Source organism: Megascapheus bottae, chromosome 1, assembly GCF_031878675.1.
Source record: "Megascapheus bottae isolate mThoBot1 chromosome 1, mThoBot2.hap1, whole genome shotgun sequence".
In the NCBI taxonomy this organism is placed as follows: Eukaryota; Metazoa; Chordata; class Mammalia; order Rodentia; family Geomyidae; genus Megascapheus; species Megascapheus bottae.
This window is the reverse complement of record NC_143509.1, coordinates 58,159,777-58,171,812: the sequence shown is the minus strand read 5'-3', so window position 1 is coordinate 58,171,812 and position 12,036 is coordinate 58,159,777. Positions and strand designations below refer to the sequence as shown.

The following is a 12,036-nucleotide window of genomic DNA, read 5'->3' as shown; positions in this document are numbered from 1 at the left end:
AAGACCATGTATATATGCATATATATATGCATGCCTATATATATGTATGTATACCCGTGTATATTGTCAAAACATAGAAAAGTTTAAAGCTCAAAAAGATGAGAGAAGAAAATTATGAGGCTGATAAAACTACATTAATACAACTAACAAGAGATTAGACATAGTACAATAAAAGATTTCAACTTAAAAAGAGCAAAAAGCCGGGGGTACCTGTGGCTAGGCCTATAACCCTAGCTACTCAGGAGGCTGAGATCTGAGGATTGCGATTCAAGACCAGCCTGGCTCTTATCTCCAATTAACCACTAGAAAATCAGAAGTGGCATTGTGGCACAAAGGGTAGGGCAGTAGCCTTGAGCTGAAGAACTCGGGCAACACCTGGGCCCAGAGTTCAAGCCCCACGATGGACAAAAGAAAAAAAAGCAAACAAGGAGAAGCTAACAAAATAAATAAAATCCCAGCTACTCAGGAGACTGAGATCTGAGGACTGTGGTTCAAAGCCAGCGAGGTAGCAAAGTCTGTGAAACTCTTACCTCCAATTAAGCACCAAAAAACCCAGAAGTGGATCTGTGCCTCAAGTGGTAAAAAATGCTAGCCTTGAGAAAAAAAGGTCAGGGACAGCAAGCACCTAGGCTCTCAGTTCAAGCCTATGGCCAGCATAAACACAACTACCACCAAAGGAAAAAAAAATTAAATTAAAATCAGCATTAGTGACTTCTGGAAGAACTACAAGTAGCCTCATTTATTTGTAACTAGAGTTTCTAAAGCAGGGAAGAAATTAGAAAAAAAAATTAATGACAACATCTTCTAAAATGTATTTCACCATTTGTTTATTTTTATTCTGTCTGCTATGGCACTACAATTAGCAGAGTTGTTTAGTCTAGTTATAACAAAAAATATAAGGCTTATGAAACCTAAAACATTTATAAGTGACCATTTATCTGTGATTTTCTCCCCCCCCAAAAGTACCCAAATGGCAATTGCAATAGTGGTCAAAATTAGTACCTTACTTGTTGAATCACCTCAAAAGATAAAGATCCTTTATTTACAATAGCAAAATCTGGCAACAATTTTAGTTGTATATCCATGAGAAAATGAACAAATTTTTAATGTACAATGTACTCCATAAATACAGAAGAATGAATTATTGGTATATACAATGGAATGAATCTCAAAATAAGTATGCTGGAATGAACAATATATAAAAAAGGGATAAATTCTAATAAATAAAAGTTAAACTGTGACAGCTATCAGATTAGTAGTTTTCTGGATAAGGAGAGATGTGTGAGTTAAAGAGGGCAGAAGAAAGCTTCTGGAGATGGTTTATGATGTTTTCATCTTGTTTGTGGTGATAGCTTCATGGATTATACATATTAAACCATCAAATTACACACTTTATGTATGATTGTTGTATGTCAAGTACATCGAGTATCTTTTTAATAATTGTTTATCAAAGAGAAGGCATAAAACAAGGATTTCTGTTATTTAGGGGTTTTTTTTGGGCAGTACTAGGATTTGAGCTCATAGCCTAGACTACCCCAAGCTGTGCCTCCAAGTCCCATGCGTGCTGGTTCCTTTTGAGATAAGGTCTTCCTTCCTGTCCAGACATACCTGGGCCCCATCTACTTCTTTTAAGTTTCCTGTTGTAGATAACAGGAATGTGCCACCTGCCAGCTCTCAGTTGAAACAAAATCTCATGAACTTTTCAGCCCAGATCATGATCTTCCTCAAATCATGATCTTCAAGTTTCAGCCTCCTCTGTAGCTAGGATTACAGGTGTGAGCTAACACAATCTGGCAAGTTTTGATAAATTTTCAAGTACCCATTACTATTCTATTGACACTATGAAATTAAATTAGAAATAAAAGTATGAGACTGGAAAGCTTATAAAGTCAAACCAACAACATTTTTTTTCTTTTTAAATCAGTACACAGCATGGCCCTTTGAACTTGACATTCTTGTCTAATAGGCTGTCATTTGGGGAAGAATTAGATACATACATATATCCCAGCTGGCATTCATCAAGTAGGATTGTGAAAATAACTCCTTTTGCTCTAATATTTATGCTGAATAGTAGCCTATTGTCTGTCTCACTACAGAAATATCTGTACTGGGAAGAGAAAATAGCCTGGCAGCCATTTGGTAATTAAATGTGTATACATTTAATGCAAGCAGTATGACTTGGATAATAAGCTTTTAAGTTTGTGCATACTAAACCTCAGTAAATCTCAGTTTGCTAAAAACAAAGCTGATTTTTGAACAGGGGAAATGGATTATATAAGCAAAACTAATGATTCATAGTAAATGAATCAGATCTTAAAACTGAAAGGCTCCAAATAGCATGGTGCTTGAAATTTAATTATTTTCTCATTATTCTTGTTGAGACACTGCACGAATGACTTTCATGATTTCCTTTCAAATAGAATCATCCCTCCACAAAGCATATTATCAGGAAGAAAAGATAAAAATGTTATACTACTCTTTCCAATAAGTCCTACTTAGAGTCCCCAAGAACACAGCAAAGACAGATCATATTTGTAAAAAATTCATATTTAATTACCTGTGTGCCCTCATTATTAACATCTGATAAAGAAGTCTGAGATGCTGTTTCATATTTTTGCAAGGTTGTTTTATTTAGAAATTGGCTAATTTCTTTGGCTTTTTGCTGAAGTTGATCTAAGGAAAAGAAAAGAAGTGGAATCTCTATCAATTCTGAAACTTAGTGGGTTATTATATTCCAAGGATACACTAGTTCAGCTTTGTACTTAAAATCATGATGCCAGTGATAACTACTTAAAAAATGGGTTATGTGCTTTCTAGGTCTAAAGGGCATCTAAGAAAGGACTTCCTTCAAAGATACAACAAACACATAGAGCATTATTTGCCATAAATAAAATGAAAAGTTTTTCATTCGTAGTAAAATGGATTGAAGATCAATGTTAATAAGCCACATACAGAAAGACATGTACCATATGCTCTCATTAAGATAGAAGAAGTTTCATTTGAAACTACTTTCAAATGACCAGTGAAGACTCAGAGGGTATGAATGATGGTATATGTTACAGGGACGAGGAAGACTGGAAGAATGGCTGGAAATAATCAATGCATGCTGTATTCAGGCCTGGAAATATCATACTGAATCCCATTAATATTAATTTACATGTATCAATAAAAATAAGCCTAGGCATTTTATCTTCATGTACTTATTTTTTTGCCAGTCCTGGAGCTTGAACGCAGGGAATGAGCACTGTCCCTGAGCTACTTTTTGCTCAAGCCTAGCACTCTCACTTGAGCCACAGTGCCACTTTTGGCACAGCTTATGTGGTTCTGAGGAATTGAATCCAGGGCTTTCTGCATGTTAGACAAGAACTCTACTACTAAGCCACATTCCCAGTCCAAGCCTAGGCATTTTAAAAGGTTTCTTTTTCCTTTCCCTCTTGGAAATAGCTTGAGTGGATATATATTTTTTTTAACTTTCAGTGTTATGATTCCATCCATATTCCATAGGAGGGCTAGATATGGTGGTACACATCTGTAATCTGGTTTTACAACTATAAGTTATAATATTTAAAAATATATCAATAATACTATATATTATATAGTTATATATAGTATTTAATACAACATTAATAAAAGTATAACAAAGAACCCAGAAAAGACCCTTTTCAAAAGGCATCCTTAATAGACCCTTGAAAATAGGATGAAGAAGGGATAGTCATAAAATTCAATACTTATCCTACAAAATTAGGAAAACTGAGTAGAGGAGTGGATATAGATGGAGAGAGAATGATGAAAGGGGTGATATCGATCAAAAATGTATCATATTCAAAAACTGATTTGTTGAATGGTAATGTACAACTACAACTACTTAAAGATAACAAATATACAATTAACAATTTTTGTTGTTGTTATAAGGGTGATGAACAGAGGGGTTACAATTACAAGTTAGATAGAGTATATTTCTTTGGGACAATGTCATCTGTTCCCTTGCTCTCTACCAGTTTTTCTCTTCCCTCTTCACCCACAAGTTGTATAGTTCATTTTCAATATAGTATCAAATGAGTATAAAAGTATAATTTAAAAAAAAAGAGAAAAGAGGAATATGAACTAGTCAGGTGCTAGAGACAGCCTTCAAAAGCCGACAATACTGACCTTCCAGCTGCTGAATGGCCTGGGCTGACTGAACTGCCAGTTCGTTTTTATCTTGCAGATGTTTTGAATTTTCATCCTTTAGAACCTCACAGGCAGATAATAGCTCTTTTTCAGTCTTTTGAAGACTCAAAATGTGAGAGGTCTTCTCTTCCATATCTGTTTTGTGCTTTTGTTCTAAAGCCTGGCACTTAGCCTCCAGTTCAGCCTGAGTTTGGCCTGCTTGGTCAATCTGTTCCAAAAGATGATGCATCTCTTCCTGTAGATTATGAAAGGATAATTTTCTCTCTGCTACTTCAAGTTCCATCTTTTCCATAAGAATCTTGGTCTCCTGTCGTTCCGCTTCAATAGTGTTACTTAAAGTATTATGCTCAGCTTCCATCTGCTTTAACTGCTGAGAAAGTATCTACAATGAAAAAGATTAAACCTCATAAGCCATAAGTTCACTTCAGTTAGTATTGCAAAAATACAGAAGCTTTAGTCATTTTGTACTCATACATATTTATTTGTGCCATTATGTTCAATTTTTGTCTCTCCTATTAGAAATAAATCCCTTAAGAGATTGTGTTTCTCCTCAAGTACAGAGTTATACTTAACAAACACTGAATAAATTAATGAATTCAGTGACACAGTACACATAATACACAATGAAGAAAGATATGAGAAGGATACACAGAAGGTATTCAAAGGAACAGAGAAAAGGGAGGAATTTGCATGGTCTTCTGAAAAGGGAGCTTCCTAATCTGAGGTTTCAGTAATAAGGAATCAGCCAGGTAAATATGCAAATTTTAATGCCAATTTTTACTTCAGGAGAGAAACAGGTAAAGAAAGCATAGAAGACAACACAGTTACCTATGTACTTTGGAACTGACAGTGAGGTAAAGCTTTGAAAGTGAAAAAAAGAAGATAGGCTAGAAAAATAACCAAAAGCCAAATCGAAAAGATCTTTAGTACTTTATTATTAAGGAATTTGGGATTCGCTCCTTCAAGTAATTGGAAACAGTATAATTTTTTAAAACATTAACTTTTGTTAAATACAGGATATATTAAGGAGTGAGAGGAAGACAGGCAGAGAAAGCCCATTAGGAAGTATTCTCTATGCAATAATGTTCTGAGTCAGAATAAGGTATCAATACTTTTGATATAGAGGAGAAGGAAGATTAAGAAATTATTTAAAAGGTAAAAGCAGCAGAACATGATTTTAAAGCTGGGCATAGCGGCTCACACCTGTAATCCTAGCTACTCAGGAGGCTGAGATCTGAGGATCAAGGTTCAAAGCCAGCCCAGGCAATACAAAGCCGATGACTCTTGTCATCTCCAATTAATCACTAGAAAATGGGAAGTGGGGCTGTGGCTCAAGGGTAGGGCAGTAGCCTTGAGCTGCAGAGCTCAGGGACAACACCCAGGCCCAGGGATAGGGTGGTAGCCTTGAGCTGAAGAGCTCAGTAACAGTGCCCAGGCCAGAGTTTAAGCCCCATGACCCCTTCCCCCTCCAAAAAAACCCCATGATTTTAATGTTGATGACGTATCTTGGCTACTATAAAAATGCTGTCATTAACTTGAGTTCAAATGTCTATTTGACATAAAGATTTCAATTCTTTTAGATACATACTTACTAGTGGGATTGTGCAATAATTTTTTGAAGTAAAAGTGAGTTTTATTTAATAAGGAAAGATGGGTTTTGTTTTTCACTTGCTGAATTTAAAGTATAAAGCAAAAAACAAAAAACAGAGATGGAGGACGAGAATCAGCATAGTATTATGTTCTAGTAGTCAAGGGAATGGAAAGCTTCAGGAAATAAGTAATGTAGATAGGTCCAGTAAAGTAAGATTTTTTAAAAATGTCCTAATATTTGAAAATTCAGAAGCCTTTCATTAACATATTGGAGTCACAATATTTTAGCTATCACACTGTGATGCATATGCCAAACATGGTCATATTTCTTTATATACTATTTTATGTGATTCTATGACATGACATGATCTAAATAGTTATTCCTATTTTATTGATGAAAATCTGAAACCCATCAAATTTATCTGGGAAATGGAAATAGTAACTGCATCTTTTGTAAAAGGTTATGAGGATTCACAGTTCTAATAACTAACAGGTAATTTTCTCCAAGTCACAGAGCTGTAACTATGTGTAACTACTTAGTGAATGACACAACTGGAATTTGAGCCTTACTACCTAATGACAAGCAAGAAAGGGGACCTGAGTGTAGGTCATGAGTTTTGTGAGGATGAAAGAAAGTGAAACTATGCTAAAGAGAAATTCTGCACCAGGAAGAGGAGTCAAATTTAAAGTAAGAGGCTTAACTGACATACTTTAGCAACTCACAACATCCAGAGAATGTGGACTAGGACATGAGAATTTACCTACTTGGATATGATAGGAAATACAAGGACTGGTAAGAAGAGTTCACATGGTCAAGTACAGGTCTATGCAGACAGAAGAATTAGAGGAATGAAGTGGAACGATGAAGATCAGGAGCGATTAAGAATGAAGATCATAGTAGTGGTAGTGTAGCTCAAGAGTGATAGTCTTGAGTAAAACATATAAACAAGTACCAGCACCCAGTACTAGCATTTTTTAAAAAAGAATGAAGATTGGGACTGTATGAAAAATGAAATGACAGCATACAATTTCATCAAGAAATGGAAGAATTTTAATTTTAATATTTAGAGCATTAACATCCCTCTTCATCTTTAGATTCAAGGAAATATTACATAATAGATTTACTTCAATCCAACAGGAAGTCAACTGAAAGAAATAGGCAAAGGAGGCCAGGAGTTTTGCCTAGTGGTAGAGTGCTTGCCTAGCATGCACAAAGTCCTAGGTTCAATTCCTTAGTACCACATACACAGAAAAAGCCGGAAGTGGTGCTGTGCTATGGCTCAAGTGGTAGAGCTCTAGCCTTGAGAAAGCACAAGGATAGTGTTCACACCCTAAGTTCACGCCCCAGGACTGGGGGGAAAAAAATCATATATAAAGCCCAAGAACAAGAGAGAGAGGTAAAATGATATATTTAAAAAAAGCAACTCCTTAGAAGAAAATAAGATATTCTAAATAAAATCAGACTCTAGATATAAAATGACAACAGTAAACAGAAGCAATTAGGATGTGGAAAGATAAGCTCCATGAGAGAAGAAACTACATTTGTTCTCACTGTATCACCATCTCATAAGCACAGGATGTTTGTTTAAAGAATGAATAACGTCAATTCTTTGATAGCTTTTAAATCCACTGCTACATAAACTGACCACTTCAGCAAGCAGGAATGATCAGAGGCAATACCTGGTTTTTCTGTTCAGCTACAGTCAGCTCCTGTTGCAGCAAGGCCACAACCTGAGCCCGGCCTAACAAGGCTTCTTCATGTTCTTCGAGCTTCCTCTGCAGAACCTTCAATTTCTGGAAAGAAAATGTTTCAGGCATAGTAAATGCTCACTAGTATTTGCTTACTTTTCAGAACGTCATGTAGATTTATGTTGTTAAACTTTGGGATATGGAAAACAAGGAACCAAAGATGAACACCAGCATGCCATGCTTACCACTTGCAGAAACAAAGAATCTCTAAAATGCCTAACAACAACCAAACTTAGATGTAAGTGAGTCTTGCCTTAAAAAGCTTTCTAATAATTGAGAGAAAAACCATATACAGCCACTTTGAAAACTGTATAGTTCATGTCTTGTTCCTAAATAATATAGGTAATATGTTCACCCATAAATGAGAACATTCTCTTTCAGGCAAAAGCCAGTTTTTTTCTGCTGTAATGCATAGGTAAGGTACTTGAAAAACATTCACCAAATACAACAATCAACCATATCTGCATACAGTCAATACCCTATTTAAAATGAAGTATTGTGTTCTGAAACCACTTCATGGTATATTCCGAAGGACTGCTTAGAACTTGAAAGAAGTTTGTACTCAAAAACTAATACCAAAGTGCCAATGGAGTGCTTTTCAGTATCACTATTCACGACATACTAAGTGAAAGCAAATGCCTGTGTGTTAGTACATGTGAACTCAATGAAGTCAATTTTCAAAATCTACTCAATGAATTTTTTAAAAAGCATTACTGACTTAAAATACTATGGATTCAAAATGATTTTTCTCATTGCCAATCTTTTAAAAAGATTAAAACTGACTTCATTGATATGGATAGGGTCTTATTGCATGAAGGTAGTTATAACCAGCAAACTGAAGAGCACCAAATTTCAGACACCTATATGCATTCCCAGTTAAACTCAGCTATGGAGTTCCAACACCTGATGAGAGTAAGAGGCAAGGTAAGGATGAGAAAAATGATATGCAACAGAAAACAACAACATCAAAAAGAAACCAAAAAGGAGCATGGTAAAAAAATGAGTAGAGAACAGTGGAAGAGGGTACTGGTTAAAAAATAGCTGTGATATCTTGATTAAATGTTAACCAAAATGTCAATCATTCTACTGCATTTGAGCAACACACCTGTTGCAACTCTGTCTCCACATCTGCCTGGGTTACTAACTGAAGAAGCTCATCTTCATGAAGACGAACCTGTGTTTCAAAGCGTGCATCTTTCTCTCGGACCACCTGCTGCATGGAACTCAACTGAAGACACACACCAGAAAAACTATACAAGTTACATTCTCTGAATATTTCACAAATAATTTCCACAGACTACTCTCCAAAAGATAGATAAAAACAAACAGACGTTTATTTTGTTAAGAATTCAATTTTAAAAGTCAAGGATGAGAATTCAAAATTGAATGCCAAGGAAGAGAGACAGGCCTGACAGTAGCTCCCAAAAGTAAGAGAAATCCTATTCATATTCAGAAGTTCATCTAAAATTTTTAATACAAATTCTATTTTTTTTGTGGTACTAGAAATATAGAAAGTACAAGGGGTATCTTTTTTTCTAAGAATATTAAACACACAAAGTGATGTTATGTTTCTGTTAAACCCTGGGTGCTTCTAGATTCTCTGCAAATGGAAATACAAATCTTTATTTCTAGTCTTCTTTTCAAAAGGCTAATTTTACCAAAGAACTGCATATGTTTCCAAACCCAAACCACCTCTCGAGGAATCAATTTTCAGCTGTCACTACTTGCAGGCTTCTAGAGGATGCCCTTGTAAGTGGTTCTTAGCAGAATGAAATGGAAATAAATGGGTGGATGGTGAGATGTTCGGTACAATCATTTTTTTGTGGTTATTCTTTTTATTCTGTACTAACAGACCCTTATGCCCATTAATTATATAACTTAAAGAAACAGGTAATGTAACAGGAATCATTGAATAATAGCACAACCTAAGTAATATAAAATATAACCAAGTATCTTTAATTCTGCATTTAACATGGAAGTTGTTTAAATTAAGAACAAAGATGGCATACAGAAATTATTCCCATGACAGATCACTAGAACATTCTTGGGACTATGAAAATTTAATATTTTGTTTAACAGATCAATTGCCATTTATAGAAAGCATGACACAATGAGTTTTATTTAATTTAAAATGTTTATTGACTATTGCCTTTAATAGATTTATCATGTCAGTACAATCTTTTTGTTTCGTTTTTATATTGTGGCATCTGATAATTCATTTCTTTAAGATCTATGTAGAACATACTTATCAGCTCTTAATTTGCTTATTTTGTGCTGATTTTCAGCTAATGCTGATTTCTTACTTTGTGACACCTTGAATTGACTGGGTTTCTCTTCCTTGTTGATTAAAAAAAAATCCATATCATTTTTGATCAACTGGACTCTGACCTGACTATAAGTTTGGAATCATGCATCTAAGTGTGCGTACTCACTGGACTCCTTTTTCCTAACCAAATATATCTAACACTTTTTCCCTTAAGTATACCATATTCTTTTTCGTCTCTGAAACTTTGCTTATGTACTTCCTCACAATGAGAATATCTTCCACCAGGCTCATCTACAGTATTATCTACTATTATACCTTATGGTTTTACTTAAATCCCAGCTTCTCCAATTACCTTCCTTACTGGTCATATGTCACCATGAGGTATGTCAACTCTCAAAACACTTTGTTTTTTAGGGAGTATAAGTGTGTGAGAAGTAATGTACCTAACTACCTGACGAATTTAACTGTAACCCCTCTATACATTATCCCAACAATAAAAAAATAAAAATAAAAAACAAAGCAACCCACTTTGTTTTTAATGTGGTTTATGGAGCTGGGGATTTAGCTCAGTGGAAGCAAGTGCAAGGCCCTGAGTTCAGGCCTTAGAGTTGAAAAAAACAAACAAAAAGCTAATATGATTTGTTTTGGCACCTCCTTGGGGGTGGTTTGTGTTATGGTGGATCTGTTAAACCTTTCTATAAACCTTAACTTTTCTATATTTTAAGCAATTTTTAGGTTAAAAAATATGCATTTTCTCCCTCTTATATTGCATATTGGGCTACATAAAAAGGACACAATAAAAGCCAATAGGATAAAATTATGGATTTCAGGGTATAGAACTTTAAACACAATAATATGCCATTAATATGACAGAAAGCACCACTTACTACAACATTTCATGGATAATTACAAAGGTACTTCAGTGGCAGAATGTGTCATGATCAAAAAGCATTCTCAGGAGCCGAGCGTTTGGCCTACTGGTAGAGTGCCTGCCCAGCCTGCATGAAGAACAGGGTTCCATTCGTCAGTATCACATACATATAAAAAGCTGAAGTGGTGCTGTGATTCAAGTGGTAGAGCTCTAGCCTTGAGAAAGCCCAAGGACAATGCTTATGCCCTGAGGTCAAGCCCTAGGACTTGCAAAAAAAAAAAAAAAGGCAAAAAGAATTCTCAAAAAAAAGATATGTTGTTAACATCAATTTTAGAAAAAGAGTTGAGTTTAGCTCTGGTAGTAGAAATAAATATGAACAGCAACACAAATTAGTACTATCTAACTAGGACTCACATAACTAATATTACTTTTTTTTTTTTTTTTTGCCAATCTTGGGCTTGAGCTCAGGGCCTGAGCACTGTCCTTGGACTTTCTCGAGGCCAGAGCTCTACCACTTGAGCCTCAGCACCACTTCCGGCTTTTTTCTATGCATGTGGTACCAAGGAATTGAACCTGGGTCTTCATACATGCTAGGCAAACATTCTACTATTAGGCCAAACTCCTGGCCCCTGATATCACTTTTACATTAGATGATCCCTGGGTGACCTGGTCAAAATTATCTTCCATCAAGATTTCATTTGTGGGAAAGTGGTCCTAATTATTTACATTTCTTTTAGTTTCTCTTCCAGTATCTTTTGAATTCAGCATGAGCCCATTCCTAAGACAGTGAATTAATATGTTATTAAGAACTCAGTTTGGGTATGGCAAATATATCATGGCAAATAAAAATTTTCTGAAGCTTTCTTAGTGTTCCACAACATACATACCTCTCCCACTTCTAATTTATTCTATTTACTATCCTAGCTTTTAACTTCTACTTTTAACAGTCTGGCTTTGATCTCATTTGGCTTAAAAAAAAAAACAAAAAAACTATGCTTTGATGTATTAGGCTTAAAAAAAAAAAAAAACTCTCTAAGCTGATTTGCCATGTATCAACTCTATGGATTTCTTGATTATCCTTTGCTCCTACCTGTGCAGCTTGCTCTGCCTGTGTCTGGCTGAGCTGATTTTCCAAAGTGCTGATGCGTTCCTCCTTCTCCTGGAGCAGCTGCTTCATCATTACAAATTCTTCCATATCTCCTGCAATCTTACCAAACTGAAGGCATAGGAGGAAAAGGTATATTTACTGTAGTAAAAAGATTAGTATTTAAAAGTTTTTAACTTTTTTGTCATTTTTCCTAAATACCATATTTTCTTCTAATTTCCACTTACCACAAAAGGGAATTGGATTTACTGTGATTCTGAAGAAAAATTTGTCAAAAGAAGGCTA

At 35.2% G+C, this 12,036-nt stretch overlaps 1 protein-coding gene across 1 annotated transcript in view; it reads right to left on the bottom strand.

Annotated features, from left to right (window-relative positions):
* Golgb1 (golgin B1) overlaps positions 1-12,036 on the bottom strand; it is a 56,235-nt gene that overhangs the window by 29,595 nt on the left and 14,604 nt on the right. The window contains exons 6-10 of the mRNA XM_090345504.1: positions 11,737-11,862; positions 8,615-8,737; positions 7,441-7,554; positions 4,150-4,552; positions 2,558-2,673 (exon numbers count right to left, since the gene is read on the bottom strand). Of these exons, the coding sequence (XP_090201630.1) occupies positions 2,558-2,673; positions 4,150-4,552; positions 7,441-7,554; positions 8,615-8,737; positions 11,737-11,862 (882 nt within the window). The remainder of the gene's footprint in view (positions 1-2,557; positions 2,674-4,149; positions 4,553-7,440; positions 7,555-8,614; positions 8,738-11,736; positions 11,863-12,036) is intronic.